This window comes from Papaver somniferum, chromosome 3 (genome assembly GCF_003573695.1).
Source record: "Papaver somniferum cultivar HN1 chromosome 3, ASM357369v1, whole genome shotgun sequence".
Classification (NCBI taxonomy): domain Eukaryota; kingdom Viridiplantae; phylum Streptophyta; class Magnoliopsida; order Ranunculales; family Papaveraceae; genus Papaver; species Papaver somniferum.
This window is the reverse complement of record NC_039360.1, coordinates 213,197,949-213,215,322: the sequence shown is the minus strand read 5'-3', so window position 1 is coordinate 213,215,322 and position 17,374 is coordinate 213,197,949. Positions and strand designations below refer to the sequence as shown.

General features: G+C 39.0%; 1 protein-coding gene and 1 long non-coding RNA gene across 2 annotated transcripts; both read right to left on the bottom strand.

Moving 5' to 3' along the window:
* Window positions 1–7,503: 7,503 nt before the first annotated feature.
* LOC113362084 lies at window positions 7,504–8,639 on the bottom strand. Its single transcript, XM_026605077.1, has 3 exons — window positions 8,049–8,639; window positions 7,874–7,937; window positions 7,504–7,765 (listed from the first exon to the last, which is right to left on the bottom strand). The coding sequence occupies exons 1-2, from the start codon at window positions 8,587–8,589 to the stop codon at window positions 7,909–7,911; spliced, it is 570 nt and encodes a 189-aa protein (XP_026460862.1). The 5' UTR covers window positions 8,590–8,639; the 3' UTR covers window positions 7,504–7,765; window positions 7,874–7,908.
* Window positions 8,640–9,393: 754 nt separating this feature from the next.
* LOC113362083 lies at window positions 9,394–10,417 on the bottom strand. The gene is made up of 3 exons (XR_003365545.1): window positions 10,088–10,417; window positions 9,668–9,755; window positions 9,394–9,481 (listed from the first exon to the last, which is right to left on the bottom strand). It is a non-coding gene; the product is annotated as an uncharacterized LOC113362083 (long non-coding RNA).
* Between the last annotated feature and the right edge of the window lie 6,957 nt (window positions 10,418–17,374).

Sequence of the window (17,374 nt, the reverse complement as noted above, 5' to 3'; positions counted from 1 at the left end):
TCATAATGGTGATCGTGATTGAGATTTGTAACTGAGTGGACAACCTCCCACTGTGCTCGCCAAAATGTAGTTACTTAAAATTGGTGAGAGGCTAAAGTGAGATTCTAGGGTTTCTAAAAGTGAGTTAAGCACGAACAGTCTTTGCCTAAACCACGCACAGTGGCTGTTCAAAGGCTTCTTCAGTCATATGAGAGGTTAGGGATTGTCTTAAGGATGTAAGCAGATGAAGAGAGAGATCAGAGAATTCTAGGGTTTGTAGAAGAATTGCTCTGAGAGTTTATGAGAAAGTTGTGTGTTAGCTTGGAGAAATTGAAGACCTATTTATAGCTGAATTCTCTAATCTCAGATCGGTAAAGATAGGGATTGATTGCCGTGCGGAGCATTTCTCCCCTCTCCTTAGGAATAGATAGAGATAAACTAGGTTGAGTTTATCTCACTATTCCACCGCCTTTATTCTCTTTTGTGGTGATAAATAAGCCGGGTATTTCTCACACGTGTCGTAGACCGCCAGACCAAAACCCTAATTGATATCCCCCATTTGTGAAGCTGAGTCAGCCTTTGTGATGATGTGTTAAGAGAGAGAAATATTCTCTTTAGCCGAGTTGTCCAAAATAGAGATATATTCTCTGATTTGTGAGAATGACTAGGATGAGTCATGTGAAAAGGCATGAAAGGCCTTAGGAATCGTGTGCAGAGTGTAAGAGGAACTGAGGTTGAGCTCCCTCTCTCCATGTCCGGTCACATATGTCATGTGGAGACCGTATTATTGCTTGTGGGTCCCTTTGTTGAGCATGCAGAGTGGTGTATTTTCAAATGGTCGTTGTAGTGATAGTGGTAAAAAGATTCGTTTCAGATTTATGAAGGAAATAATTTTTAGATTTAATAAAAATAAAGCAAATTAATATTTCAAAGAGTGATGTCAAGATTTAAAATGGACTGAGGCTCCGGATTCACTATTACTTCAAGTTGATTGGTTACAAAAATATTTCATAATTATTATCTAGCTCTTTTTCCATTAAATCACTTATTAATCTATAAGGTGTCCAAATATTAAATTGTAATCCTTAAGCATGATTTATCAAAGAATTAATTCTAAGCATAAAACATCAAACTGGTTCACAACTAATTAGGAAAACCATTTTTATCTCTTTTTTTTATTGATCCAAGTGAATTAAATAAAATAAATAATTAAGAAATTATAAAAAGAATTTACCAATCAAACATGAATAAATAGCTCCTCCGTCGCCTCAGTCACCAGGTATTTTCGCCGCTCATCATGTTGGAAAACCTCTCAAAATATTTCATTGATGCTCAAAAGTGTTTTACAATGAAGAGAAAGACAAGAAAATGATATAAAACAGGATTTTGCGACCCACAGAAGGCGTCCAGAATCAACGATAGAGATAAAGTGTTGTTGTCGTTGAAAAACTATGACCCACGAACGACAGTCGTTGTCTTTGTTGGTAAACGACTGCCTTTGGTAGTCTGTTCTTCCTCTTCTTCTTCCTCCTCGAGCAGCAGCGGCAGCAGAACCAGAATCTCTGCAACTTCAATTTTCTTACTCTGTAGTACTCTAAACCTCTCCCAATTCTCTCTAAACTTGCGAGCCCCTCCTTCTCGACATTAGGGACCTATTTATACACAACAGGTCACTCAAATCCTCGTAATAATTCCAAGAATATCCGGCCATTAAAGAAAATATTCCGAAATATTTTTTCTTTAATTCTCTGATTTGTTACGAATTGTTCCCTGTTTTATCTCTTCTCACGCGTCATCCTTGAGCTGTAGGGATTGTTTCCAGCCAATAGCATCAACCCATACACGTCTCTTCCATCCAAGAATTCCAAGAATAGAATATTTTTCCTATTTTAGAATATCTTCCCTGATTTGATTCCCACCGGTTATCTAAACAATTTTGACCGAATCCAACACCCATACCATCTCTATCTAGGCCCTAGGAACAAACCCATTTAATTTGGGCCATTGAATCTCACTGGAACACCTTCAAATCCTCAACCCTAGTCACGGCAGTTCAAGAACACTTTTTCCCGCCAATTTTTGGTTTTTGAATTTGGGAAGAAGATGTCCTCCCCCTAACCAGAACTGGGGTGCGAATAGCAGATGCCTTAGGGGTGACCTGGGGGTGCCCCTTAGTAATTAGGTTACCCCTTATCCAAAAGAGAGAGTCCGAATAACACTTGTCCTCCGGGGGTGCCAAAATCAACTTTTCGAGCCGAATTTTCCAAAAATGTTTATTTCCTAAAAATACATAAAAACACAATATTAGTACAAAAATAGAGTTCCAACAATACGGACATTGAGGAAAAATTAGACACAAAAATGTGTTTATCAAATACCCCCAAACTTATTATTTCCTAGTCCTCGAGCAAATCTAATCTATAAAGTAAAATGACTACACTTAGCACGTGCAGCAAGCCGTTAAACCACTAGGTGTCCCTAGTGGCGGAGTGTTGTCTCCGGAGGGTTTATCAGAGGTGTACCCACAAAACCTTTACTCCAGACCCTAGCTATCTACAACGAACCTTGGAAGGCACTAAAGAATATCCTTGGTTGGCTTACAATCACTGACTACAGGAGGAAGTACCCTGATGCGAAATTCCAATTGTTGTACACGAGTTTACACTCAAGCAAACTAAAATTCATATAAAGTGACAGAGCTCTACTCAGATAGTTGCACTATGGACATCATATTCGGAGTCAAATTAATCATATGGATATAAAAAGGAGATGGAAATAGAAAAATGTAGATGGTTTTGATGTTAACCAAATGATCGATGTTTCACATATCTATCTGAAGGCCACTGCCAGAATGAACCTATCCTAATGGACTAAGATATCGGTCTGACTAATATCAACACGACTGGCATATACAAAGGAACCAGTGGTCAATAACTTAAATCTAGATCAACAAACTGGTAAATACAAGGGAACCAGCAGTTGACTACACAGAACAATAACCATTTTTTTTTAACTTAACGGAATGAATAGATATTTTTGATCCAAGCGCATGCTTCTTGTCAGCAGATTACATGATAGTTCCCACGGGTCCTGCATTCCACGCTTGCTTAGGCGACGAAAACAGGGAGAACACACGCATATTGCTATCCAAGAGTTAATACTTATTCTGATTGGTCTAACTGGTCCGGTCTCAACTTTTTTTTTATAGTAACTCAATCACTCTAATTCACCCTAGCAGTGGTAACAACTTGAATCGTGTGCCCTACCTAATCACTTAGAGAAACATAGTTTAAAATGAAAAAAAAAATAGAAGTGAAAAGGACTCAACGAAATATGGTGAAACTATCATGTTATTTCTAACACCTGAGCTCTGTGCTTTTATGAATAGACTCTTTAGATGTTTCCATCTATTCAGATTGGTTCCTCAACTCCTACAACCAAGATGCTTCCATCCACTTAGATTAGTTAGTGCCATCCTGAATACGCATAAATTTCTAGGCTCTGGAGTTTATTTATTGCAACTAAAAGCTAACAAAAAGTTTCTTCCCCACCCCCAAACTTAAATCTAATATTGTCCTCAATGTTTCTAATTAAAGAGCAGTACCAAAAGTAAAATAACACGAGGAGAAGTTGGAAAGATAGTACCTGGGTGAAGAAAATAAAAAACTAATATACAACATAAAACTGCCTCGATGGTCAATCAAGGGTAAACAGGGTCCTCCAGAGGGACCTCCTCAACATCACCTGTAGGAAAGGGCTCTAAAAAGGGTTTCAATCTCTGACCGTTAACCTTCGAAGAACTACTACCATCCGGTGTATCGATCTCAACAGCTCCATGAGGAAAAACAGTGTGAACAATAAAAGGACCCGTCCACCGAGAACGTAATTTCCCAGGGAAAAGATGCAAGCGGGTATCATACACGAGGACTTTTTGACCTGGAGAAAATGACTTCCGTAAAATGTTTCTATCATGCACAAGTTTCATTTTGTTCTTATACTCCTTCGCACTATCGTAAGCATCTATACGAATCTCGTCCAACTCATTGAGCTGGAGTTTCCTATGGGCTCCTGCCTCGTCAAGTGAAAAATTTAGCTGCTTAACAGCCCAATAAGCTCTATGTTCTAACTCAACAGGTAAGTGACGTGCCTTTCCATAAACAAGCCGATAAGGAGACATTCCAATGGGGGTCTTAAACGCAGCACGGTAAGCCCATAAGTCATCAGTAAGCCTAGACGACCAGTCTTTCCGATTAGGATTAACTGTTTTCTCTAATATACGTTTTATCTCCCTATTGAAAACCTCTACCTGACCACTAGTCTGTGGATGATACGGGGTAGCTACCTTATGTGTAATACCATATTTCTTCATCAGAAGCCTAAAAGGCCCATTACAAAAGTGCGACCCTCCATCACTAATTATAGCTCGCGGTGTACCAAAACGTGTAAGTATATTATTTTTCAAGAACTCAATCACAACCCTATGGTCATTGATTTTACACGCAACTGCCTCAATCCACTTGGATACATAGTCTACGGCGACAAGGATGTATAGGTTACCAAAAGAATTAGGAAACGGACCCATAAAGTCAATACCCCACACATCAAATACCTCAACAATTAAAATAGGGTTCAAGGGCATCATGTTCCTACTGGAAATGGTTCCTAATTTCTGGCATCGTTCACAAGTAACGCAGTAACTGTGAGAGTCTTTAAACAACGAAGGCCAATAGAATCCACACTGCAATATCTTAGCAGCAGTTTTCTTAGCACTAAAGTGACCCCCACAAGCATGATCATGACAAAAGGAAATAATACTGGACTGTTCACTCTCAGGTATACATCTCCTAATAATCTGGTCTGGACAATACTTAAACAAATAAGGATCATCCCAAAAGAAGTGCTTAACCTCAGCTAAAAATCTAGAACGATCTTGTTTACCCCAATGTTGGGGCATTCGACCAGTAACAAGATAGTTCACTATATTCGCATACCAAGGTAATTGGGTAACAAAGAACAATTGTTCATCAGGAAAGCTATCCCTTATAGCAAGGGAATCATCTGGGGAACTAACAACTAGCCTAGACAAGTGATCTGCTACAACAGTTTCGGCACCCTTTTTGTCTCTAATGTCTGGAGAAAAAACTCTTGCAACAACAGAATCCACCTAATCAATCTAGGTTTAGTATCCTTCTTAGAAAAAAGATATTTTAAAGCAGCATGATCAGTATATATGATGATCTTAGAACCTAAGAGATAGGGTCTAAACTTGTATAAGGCAAACACAATGGCTAATAGCTCCTTCTCGGTAGTGGTATAGTTCAACTGGGCATCATTCAGAGTTTTGCTAGCATAGTAAATCACATGAAGTAACTTATTTTCTCGCTGACCTAGCACAACACCAATAGCATAATCTGAAGCATCACACATGATCTCAAAGGGTAGGTTCCAGTTGGGTGCCTGGACTATGGGGGCGGTAGTGAGTAATGACTTAAGCTTCTCGAAAGCCTCTAAACAAGCATCATCAAAGACAAACTTAACATCTTTTGCAAGCAAATTGCAAAGAGGTCTAGACATCAAGCTAAAATCCTTAATGAAACGACGATAAAAACCAGCATGCCCTAAGAATGACCTAATATCTCTTCCGGTTTTTGGGACCGGTAAAGTTTTAATAAGGTCAACTTTGGCTCTATCTACCTCTAAAACCTTTGAAGATACAATATGCCCTAGAAAAATTCCTGAACGAACCATAAAGTGACATTTCTCCCAATTAAGCACTAAATTCTTTTCCTTACACCTAGTCAAAACTAATGACAAATGATGCAAGCACTCATCGAAAGACGAACCAAACACCGAAAAATCATCCATAAAAACCTCTAAGAACCGTTCTACCATGTCAGAAAATATGCTCATCATGCAACGCTGAAAAGTCGCAGGGGCATTACATAGCCCTAAAGGCATGCGTCTATACGCAAAGGTACCAAAGGGACAGGTAAAAGTGGTTTTCTCCTGGTCTTCTGGGGCAATAACGATCTGATTATATCCAGAGTATCCATCTAAAAAGCAGTAGTGACTATGTCCAGCTAATCTCTCTAGCATCTGGTCGATGAAGGGAAGGGGAAAGTGGTCCTTCCTAGTGACCTTGTTCAATTTCCTATAGTCAATACAAACACGCCAACACGTGGTCACTCGGGTCGGGATTAACTCATTTTTATCATTCTGGACTACAGTGATACCAGATTTCTTGGGAACAACCTGAACGGGGCTGACCCACTTACTGTCTGAGATAGGGTAGATAATGCCTGCATCTAGTAGCTTAAGAACCTCAGTTCAAACTACTTCTTTCATATTGGGGTTTAGTCGACGTTGCATCTCCCTAGAAGGTTTGGTGTCTTCCTCTAAATAGATCTGATGCATACAAATAGTAGGACTTATACCCTTAATGTCTGTTATGGTCCACCCTAAAGCTTCCTTGTTGTTTTGAAGGACGGTTACTAGCCTAATTTCCTGATCTCTATCCAATTCGGAAGAAACAATCACAGGTAAAGTCTCAGACAGGCCTAAAAACACATACTTCAGGGTATATGGCAATGGTTTTTGGTCCAACTTAGGAGGCTCTTATAAAGAAGGAACTAGGGTAGACTTAGAAATTGATAGTGGTTCGAACTTAGGTTTCCATCCATTACTAGTATCTAACAAAGGGGTTGAATCTAACAAAGCATTCACCTCATTAATCACCTTATCATCATCAAAATCAATCCCAAAGTGAGCTAGGAATTTCTCTAATGGATCTTCTAACAAAGTGTTTGGTAATGACTCCTCGACTAATGTTCCTATCATGTTCACCTCTTCTATATTCGAGTCATCTAGTTCAGAGGGTAGCTTAATAATATTAAAAATGTTCAGCTCAATAGTCATATTACCAAAACACAAATTCATAATACCATTTCGACAGTTAATCATCGCATTGGATGTAGCTAAAAACGGGAGACCTAAAATCACTGGTATTTGGTTCTCTGGGTCAGGGACAAGTTGGGTATCTAGGATAACAAAATACACTGGATAAATAAACTTGTCGACCTCAATAAGAACGTCCTCGATTACACCACGAGGAATTTTAACGGACCTATCAGCTAACTGAAGTGTCATCTGGGTAGGTTTCATCTCACCAAGTCCTAGCTTAAGGTACACATGGTATGGCAGTAAGTTCACATTGGATCCTAAGTCAAGAAATGCTTTCTCAACACGGTACTTACCTATTGTACAAGCAATGGTAGGGGACCCTGGGTCTTTATACTTAGGAGTAGTGGTATTCTGAATAATAGAACTCACATGACTAGGGCTGCACATACTCCGGTGCGGACCGGTTCTCTTATGGAACCGGTGTCTGTACTTGGTGTTGACCGGTACCTCTTTTTGAGTACCGGTACCTGTACTTGTACCTGGAGTTGTACCTGTACCGCCGGTACCGGTCCGGTACAAGACCGGTACCGGTTTTTTTACCCGGAAAACGTTACAAATTAATACTAAGTTATACAACATTTCCATATGATCAATGTATCCAAAATAAGTTCAGGTTGCATACATACTTAAGTTCAACATTTCCATAACTTCAAAACAACAATCCAAAATAATTTCAGTTTGCTAAAAAGTAAAAAACAACATTTCCACAACTATAAGTCTGTCTACGACAAGTCGATAACGATAAGAAATGAAATGTGAATCATGTGATCATTGCAAACGAAAATGGATGGTTGCAAAGCCTGCACTTGCAATTTGCAATCCTAGCCTGCATTCATTTCCATAAATTACATAGTAGTAATGAGAATTTGGTATAGAAATGAATCCAAATTATGTTTCAACAAGGACAACAAGAAAGATAAAGAAAGTTACCAACCTTCCATTTCTTAGCAAGGAGCCAAGAAATAAACTTCAAGCTTTTAGGAAATTCTCAATTATGACTGCAACATGCAAAAAAAAATAAACAAGAAGAAATAATTAAAATTCAGTCAATACAATAAAAGTAATTACTATTAAAGAAAACAAAAAAGAAGAAAAACCTAAATAAGTACCTGCCGCATCTTCACCATCATCATCAGGTACATAATCACATAGTAGATCAAGAGCCATGGGTTTTTGTAAATAACTTTGTGTACAGAGCAATGCCTCAACTGTCTTTGTAGACATAGAAGCTCTCCATGGAGTAAGCACGCGCTTTCCGGTGCTAAAAGCTGATTCAGAGGATACTGAAGACACAGGCAAGGCTAATATATCTCTTGCAATGTAGGACAGTACCTTATACCTGTTTGCATTAGCCTGCCACCAAGCCAATATGTCAAAGTCATCATCTTGATCTACTTCACGCATTTTTCCATCCATCATCACATCTGTCAAGTACCTATCTAACTCCGTTGTTCTTGCTTCTTCAACACAACTTGGGTTGTCCCAATGCTGTCTCTTCCTTGATTGAATTCTTGATTTCAACCCTTGAGATGGCGTGCTAACTGAACTGGCAACTACCGAAGCAACACTAGATGACCCTTCCTCATGAGTTGAATACACTGAACTATAATCATCAAAGAGTTCCTGAAATTCTAATTTCACCTTTCTCATGATTCTTTGAACCTCCCACAAATTGTTCTCAAACAAACAGTTAAGAGTAAATTCTAACCCCTTTAGTTTCTCTCTTGGATCCAACAATTGAGCAAAAAACATAACAGGATTCATTTTCTCGTACACACCCCAATACTTATTGTACTTGGCAAACATAAGACGAGACATACGTGAAATAAATGGATCTGATGCTACATTTTCTCTAAATTCAATTAATTGTTCATGGATGAATACCAACTCCCATAAGAAAGAATGAGTAGTGACTTGTGTAGAAGCAGAAAAATTTACAGTTGCATCGAAGAATACCTTTAAACACTTCACAAGACCTCTAGCATAAGCCCAATCTTCTGCATAAGGAGCATGAGTCTTTACTTTCTTTTTCTTCTTCTTATTTACCTCTTCTTCCATATCCTCAACCTCTTCATCTTCTTCCATATCCTCAACCACTTCTTCCAAGATATCATCACTAGCTATAGCTTCCTCAATATCAGCATCACTTGGTAAAACAGATTCCTTGTCTTGCTCAAAAATAAACCTCTCTTGAAAGTCCTTATCAATCTGTGCTAACATTGCAAAAACTTTTTCATATCTTTGAGCAGCTTCTAACATCAAGTAAGTGCTATTCCATCGAGTGTATACATCTAAATTCAGTGCTTTCTTATAATCTACCTTTGCTAGGGAAGCACATTGTTTAAACTTTTCATACCTAGAAGGAGAACCAAGAACATATTTTACAACTGACCTTATCCTTTTAACAGATTCATTAAAGGGTAAAATTAATGAAATACAAGCTAGTTTACATACTCTGAAGTACTTTAAGTCTTTAATGGGTATTTTGTAACACCTGCTGCCCTGAAACAAATCACGATCCTTAAGCGTTCAGCGGTTCAGCCTGAAATTCATTTATAGTTAAAGAGGAAATTAACAAGTAAGTAAATTTGCACAAGAAACAGTAGTCAGTAAAGGTTCAAGTAAATTTAACAAGGAATAGATAAACTGCATTGTGATCCATATCAATATGCACTGAACTCTTATTGCTTGTTTCTTTATATAAGAGTTGAGTAAAAATTGAGCTTACCACAAGCCATTGTGCAGTACTTGAGAACCCCAAAAATCTAATTCTTCCTTCTTCTCTGCTTTGGCCTTTGGACTAATCTTCTCAATATCTGAAAAAAAAAAAATACAAACGAACTTAGAACATAAAACTGAAATTAGAAAAGGAATTCTACTGAGAGACAATCAGACAAACCAAAACAAAATAAAATGAAAAAATAAACCCTAAAAAAATCAATACAACCAGATATACAGTAACCCTAAAAAAATCAATACAATCAAAACTCGGATCATAAAACTGAAATTAGAACCATACCCATGATTTTAACTTCATAAAATCAAAAAGTTTGCTAGAGATTATGTCAAAAAAATCAATATTCAATACGAAAATCAATGTACAATCAAACGATTCAAAGTTTCAAAGCCTAAGGAGAAGAATACTGACCTGAATCCTGATAGAGATGGTGATCCACTGATATTACTGATATTCAATCTCGATTCAAACCCTAAGAGAATCGAGAAACTGATGCTGCCGCTGAGTGAGAAGAAGAGACGAAGAAGAAAGAACTGAAGAATGCTTCTTCATTTTCTTTTGTTCTCGACATCCTATATAGATCTCAACGGCTAGGATTAAAAACCTAGATAGATCTCAACGGCTAATAACAGCCGGTACAAATGGTCCGGTTCAAGTACGGTTCTCCCCAAGAACCGGTGTCTGTACCGGTCTAGTCCGGTTCTCAAATTTCAGAACCGGTGTCTGTACCGGTCAAGCCGGTTCCGGTTCGGTACAAGTCCGGGTTTTCCGGTTCTACTCCGGTTCAGGTCGTGTAGACCGGTTCTTGTGCAGCCCTACACATGACTAGCTATGAAGGATTTCTTCTGGATACTGAGCTTACGCTTTCGCGTACACAAGTCCTTAAGGAACTTGGCATAAGAGGGAATCTTCCTAATTGCATATAATAATGGAAGGTTGATATTAACCTGCTTAAAAACCTCCAATATATCATTAAAGTTGGACTCCCTCTTAGTCGGAACTAGAAGTTGGGGGAACGGGGCTCTGGGAACAAAGTCGGGCTCATCATGACCCTCATTGGTCTCTTTGGAGACTCTATCAGTCTCCTCATTTTCTGTCTCATAAGGGTGAACTACAGCATGTTCACTTTCAGGTATGTCGACCTTATTATCAACTTTCCTTCCACTCCTAAGGGTCGTAACAGAGTTAACATGACTGTACGATTTCTCTCCTCTAGGGTTAGGATCAGTATGATTAGGGAACCTTCCTTCCTCTCTCTCATTAATATACTTAGCTATTTGGCAGACTTGAAGTTCTAATTTAGCAAAAGACTGGGCACTATTCTTAAAATTCTGTTTGGTTTCCTCTTGAAAATTACCCTGGCTTTTTACTAACATTTCCTGGATTTGTGATAGCATTTCCTGGCTCTTCCTTAATATACTAAGGGTTTCCTCTAAGCTAGTTATTCTATTATCAGATGGGTTCTGGGTCTGTCCTGAAGGGTTCTTAGTATAACCAAAACCTGGGGGAGGCTGAGAATTACTAGACTGGCCTTGATTCTGGCCCTTAGACCAAGAGAAATTAGGATGGTTTCTCCAACCAGGGTTGTAGGTCTCTGAGTAGGGGTCAAACTTCTGACGGTTCTCAAACCTAGCATTGTTATAGACAGCATGAGCTTGCTCTTCACTAACCTGACCTTCCCAAAATGAGTTATCGGGCTCTATTCCACAACTAGAGATTTGAGAGGATCTATTAGGTTCAATAAGGGACTTATTTTTAGGTTGACCCATTTCTAACGCTTCTAACCTTCTAGATAAAGCAGCAAACTTGGCATCTGACGCAAAACTTGTATCTACCATATTGGTGCTACTTCTATTGACCAAGAGTCTTTTAGGGGGTTCCACACAAGACTCCCATTGTTGGGATTTCTCAGCGATAGCTCCTAAGATGGTAAAAGCATCATCAACATTTTTACTAATGAACTCACCAGCGCACATAGACTCGACCATGGCTTTGGTCAAATAGTCTAAACCATTATAAATAATCTCTACAAGTTTCATCTTATCAAATCCATGGTGAGGACACTGGGATAGGAGATCATTGAATCTCTCTAAAAACCTATAAAGAGACTCTCCCTCTTGTTGCACACTAGTACTAATGTTCTGCCTAACAGCTGCAGTTTTATGCTTAGGGTAGAACTTCATATAGAAGGCAGCGATAAGTTCCTGCCATGTTTCTATGGATTCAGATGGTAGGTTGTTCAGCCAGGTCTTGGCTTTATCTCTCAAGAAAAAGGGAAACATCTTAAGTTTCAAGACTTCATCAGTAAGGTCTTTTATTCTAATTGTCCCACAAATTTCCTCAAAGTCCCTAATATGGAAATAAGGGTTCTCATCATCTTTTCCTAAGAATATAGGGATCATCTGAAGAATACTAGGTTTTATATCGAAATTAGCCGTAGTGGCTGGCAATTTAATGCACGAAGCTCGGTTGGACCTAGTTGAGAACATGTAATCTTTCAAAGTTGCCATCGGTGGCACAGCAGAAATACTATGGGTACTTTCCTCACGAAGAGACAGATTCTCAAAACTGAAGTTTCCAAAAACGGGGCTCTCAAAAGAAGAGTCTTCGAGCTCCCTGCTTCCACAAGAAGATCTTTTAGGCTCATCACTAATCAAACGGCCAAAATTATCTCTTTTCCAAGCACGCTCTGTAAAGGACTCGAGCGCTCTTGGCATACACAAACAAAAATCCTAAGGAAGGGAGGTTCTAAGCAAACACACAGCAGGCCGACTCCACCAAATCAAACCTAAAAATTTCTAGCAAACAAAAATCATGATGGCTCCACTTAGATTGTTTCTAGACCAACTTCTAATCCTTCGAAAAGGAATTCGTTACAATCTGAGCAAATTCTCTGGAATCACTACGAGTCAAAGTGAGTTGAATAGAGGCGAGGGAAGCTCAGTGGAGCTTTGATACCCAAGGCCTCACCGGTATTCAAGATAGCGCAGTCACGCATTCAACTCACAGAAACAATCCTGAACTTCGAAGTATGCTCAAAAGAGTAACCAATATTTTTCGAATGACTGTCCTATTAAGATCGTTACCCTATAGGTCTCGTTCTAGTCAAAATTTTAGGCTTAGGTTCGCGTTAGGTTTCGTTTTCCTAAGGCGGGCAAGAAGGGAGCGGTGATGAAATCCGAACCCTTATCTTGTATTGGCCAGGCCTTGCCCTTTACTAGGAATTTAAAAACAGTCCAAATTCGTCCTCAATCAATGAATCACCTTAAGGAATACAGTAACTCGCTTACAGGAGATTCGCGAGTGTTTCGATGGACTTACCTCCCGTACCAGACGGGGGATGAACCGTTGAAGTCGACTCGGGCCACGACTCCTATGTCATGTACGAACCCGAGGGGCCGAGACGATATCGTAATCGTCGTCCTTCCCTGCACACAGTTTGTATTTAAGGTACCCTTTCGTAGGGTAAAAATAACTTAAAAATGTCCAACGTCACAGTCCAAGTCCAAAGTCCAAAGTAAAGTGCAAAAATATTACAAAAATTTCCTAATACAATTCTAAAAAAAATTAAAAATTAAAAAAAAAATAATAATAAAACTAAATCCTAAAAAATTATTTGTCTTCTTTTTTTTCTTTTCTTTTAGCTTTGAGCTTTGTTCCAAGTCCTTAGTGTCCAATCTTCAAACCTGCAAATCAAAGACACAAACAAAGAAACGTAAAGAGGAACAAATGAAAATAATAAAAAATAATAAAAACCTAAAAATTCTACCTAAGCACAAATCCGCGTCGGAGGCACCAAAAATTTGGTGTATTTTCAAATGGTCGTTGTAGTGATAGTGGTAAAAAGATTCGTTTCAGATTTATGAAGGAAATAATTTTTAGATTTAATAAAAATAAAGCAAATTAATTTTTCAAAGAGTGATGTCAAGATTTAAAATGGTCTAAGGCTCCGGATTCACTATTACTTCAAGTTGATTGGTTACAAAAATATTTCATAATTATTATCTAGCTCTTTTTCCATTACATCACTTATTAATCTATAAGGTGTCCAAATATTAAATTGTAATCCTTAAGCATGATTCATCAAAGAATTAATTCTAAGCATAAAACATCAAACTGATTCAAAACTAATTAGGAAAACCATTTTTATCTCTTTTTTTTTATTGATCCAAGTGAATTAAATAAAATAAATAATTAAGAAATTATAAAAAGAATTTACCAATCAAACATGAATAAATAGCTCCTCTGTCGCCTCAGTCACCAGGTATTTTAGCCGCTCATCATGTTGGAAAACCTCTCAAAATATTTCGTTGATGCTCAAAAGTGTTTTACAATGAAGAGAAAGACAAGAAAATGATATAAAACAGGATTCTGCGACCCACAGAAGGCGTCCAGAATCAACGATAGAGATAAAGTGTTGTTTTCGTTGAAAAACTATGACCCACGAACGACAGTCGTTGTCTTTGTTGGTAAACGACTGCCTTTGGTAGTCTGTTCTTCCTCTTCTTCTTCCTCCTCGAGCAGCAGCAGCAGCAGAACCAGAATCTCTGCAACTTCAATTTTCTTGCTCTGTAGTGCTCTAAACCTCTCCAATTCTCTCTAAACTTGCTAGCCCCTCCTTATCGACATTAGGGACCTATTTATACACAACAGGTCACTCAAATCCTCGTAATAATTCCAAGAATATCCGGCCGTTAAAGAAAATATTCCGAAATATTTTTTTTTTAATTCTCTGATTTGTTACGGATTGTTTCCTGTTTTATCTCTTCTCACGCGTCATCCTTGAGCTGTAGGGATTGTTTCCAGCCAATAGCATCAACCCATGCACGTCTCTTCCATCCAAGAATTCCAAGAATAAAATATTTTTCCTATTTTAGAATATCTTCCCTGATTTGATTCCCACCTGTTATCTAAACAATTTTGACCGAATCCAACACCCATACCAGCTCTATCTAGGCCCTAGGAACAAACCCATTTAATTTGGGCCATTGAATCTCACTGGAACACCTTCAAATCCTCAACCCTAGTCACGACAGTTCAAGAACACTTTTTCCCGCCAATTTTTGGTTTTTGAATTTGGGAAGAAGATGTCCTCCCCCTAACCAGAACTGGGGTGCGAATAGCAGCTGCCTTGGGGGTGACCTGGGGGTGCCCCTTAGTAATTAGGTTACCCCTTATCCAAAAGCGAGAGTCCGAATAACACTTGTCCTTCGGGGGTGCCAAAGTCTACTTTTCGAGCCGAATTTCCAAAAATGTTTATTTCCTAAAAATACATAAAAACACAATATTAGTAAATAGAGTTCCAACAATACGGACATTGAGGACAAATTAGACACAAAAATGTGTCTATCACAGAGCTCAAGAGAGTTTAACCACGTTTTTGGGTAAACCTGTATAGTTCAGGCTCAATTTACTAGCCGTGAGTATGTTTGAGAGGTTGAGAAATAGGTTTGATTCCTAGGTAAGGCGTGTGCCTGAGTTTCATGCGTGTATAAAACTCTTCAGACGAGATGGCTCAGTTCGGATGAGGCCACCTGAGATTTTCCTGACGCGACTGAGGCTGTCAGAGATTTGGCCGACAGGTTTGAGGCCATTTGAGATTTAGCCGAAGGGTTTGAGGCCGTCATAGATTTAGCTAACGGGTTTGAGGTCGTCAGAGATTTGATTGATGGGTTTGAGATCCTCTGATATTTAGCCAACGAGATAGAGTGCTTTCAAGACTTGGCCAACACAACGGAATCTCTCCGAAGTCAGCTGGGACATGTTTGGGGGAGAAAAGAAGGCTTGTACGCCTAATAATGTCTCTGCGTGACTTCGGCTCGCTTGTCTTTGACCAACGCAATCTTGTAGAGATGTGCTAGGAATCAATTGTATTCGTATTTATGGGGACGACATGACCAGTGTATCTCGGAAGGATGTTCTAGGAGTCTTTCGAAAGGGACCAGAAGAAAATTAACCAAGTGTCTCGCGGGGACGTCCTAGGAATTATTTTGAATCCTCGGTAAGTCGAGTCAGAGCCTAAAGTAGACATGAACAGTGTATCTCGTGATGATGTACTAGGAATTAGTCCTTGGTCTCAAATAGGTGAGTCGTGCTTACAAGAGACATAACTCCACCAGGGACGTTTTTACGCATCTACAGAGCCTACTTGACCAGCAGTATCTCGCGGGGATGTATACTTGGAATCATGGCATCACAATGAATCAGCTGCGTCTCATGCTGGAATTGTGGCTGTTCTGGTTCATAAGTCTTTCGGGGACGTTTTACGCTCTACAAAACCTACGTGACCAGTAGTGTCTCGTTGCCGTTGTGCGCTAGGAGTCATGGCATCACGACCAACAGTGTCTCGCGGGAAGTATACTAGAAATCGTGTCAATGTTTTCCTTGAGGACCAAGGGCTTAATTTCTCCCGTGAGAGTTGTGTTTTGTTTATGATCTTGAAATGACACCTTTACCCTTTATCCAAATTTCACATCTACATTAGAGCAAGTCTTATGGTGGAAGAATTCCATCTTCCATGCCACCTCAGCATTTAGAATCGTTCATGGAAGCTCAAGTCTTATGGTGGAATCATAAAAATGCTAAAAAGAATAGTGTTTGACTTGGTCAACGGTATTTGACTAGGATATATTTGCATGGTTTAAATTAAAAGTGGCATTTTTGTGTCTAACTTATGCTGAAAGACAAAAAATGCCATTTTGAATATCACTTTTGTGTCTGACTTATGCTATTTTGAATAACGTTTGTTGCTTTTAGCGCGCTATTCTGAATAACGTTTTTTTTTGGATTCTGCACATCATTACACAAAATCATGGAAAATAGCTTGAAAAAAGTGTGGTTAGATTGGAATTATGACTTTACGTTTATTTGTAATGTAAAAGACTTGCGGAACATAGGGTGAATGCCTGCAAATATATATATATATATACACATAATGTGTATTCACAGACTTGTATTGAACAAATTATGAGAAGCAATATATTATGAGTTTCATTATAAGGAATTCAATCGCATGCCAAACACCTATAATTTGATTTCCATTGAAATTTCCACCCATTCGATTTTAATGCCAAACAACAAATGTTGTATTTGAGGTAGTTGGAACTTCCTGGAATTCAATTCTAGGTACTATTTCTAGGTAGTTCCAACTACCTAGAAATTGAATTCCAACAATGCCAAACGAACCCTAAAGGGACTTGTTTTTTTTACCGTCGGAAGCATTTAATAGACACCCCTTATCCCATTTTCAAGGTACTCATTCCCACTATTTATTTTAGATCCAGCCTAGTGGAGGATAGTTGGATGGCATATATGCCAGGACTGACACAATTATCTAGCTTTCGCCTCCGTAGCTAGCACATCCGCACCGTGTCGGCTTTATTCACTCGAGGTTTTATTAAACAAGAGATCTGTAATCTGTCCATAAGCCCTAGAAGTTTTGTTTTTCTTCTGGACACTGATAACAGGCCCCAATCCCTTGTTGGCAGTTCGTATGGGGATAGATTTTGCAAGCAAGGGCGGTCCATCCCTTGTTGGCAGGTCAGGTAGCCCCCAAAAATGAAAACGACTGGTCGGATACCGTTGGTGGCCGGGTCGAATCAGCAGCTTAATGGATCTAGCCTGGGCGGCTGTTCCGGACTGAACATCACCGATAGGGCGGGATGTACTTAGCAGGGGTGTCATCGGGGAAGCGGATTA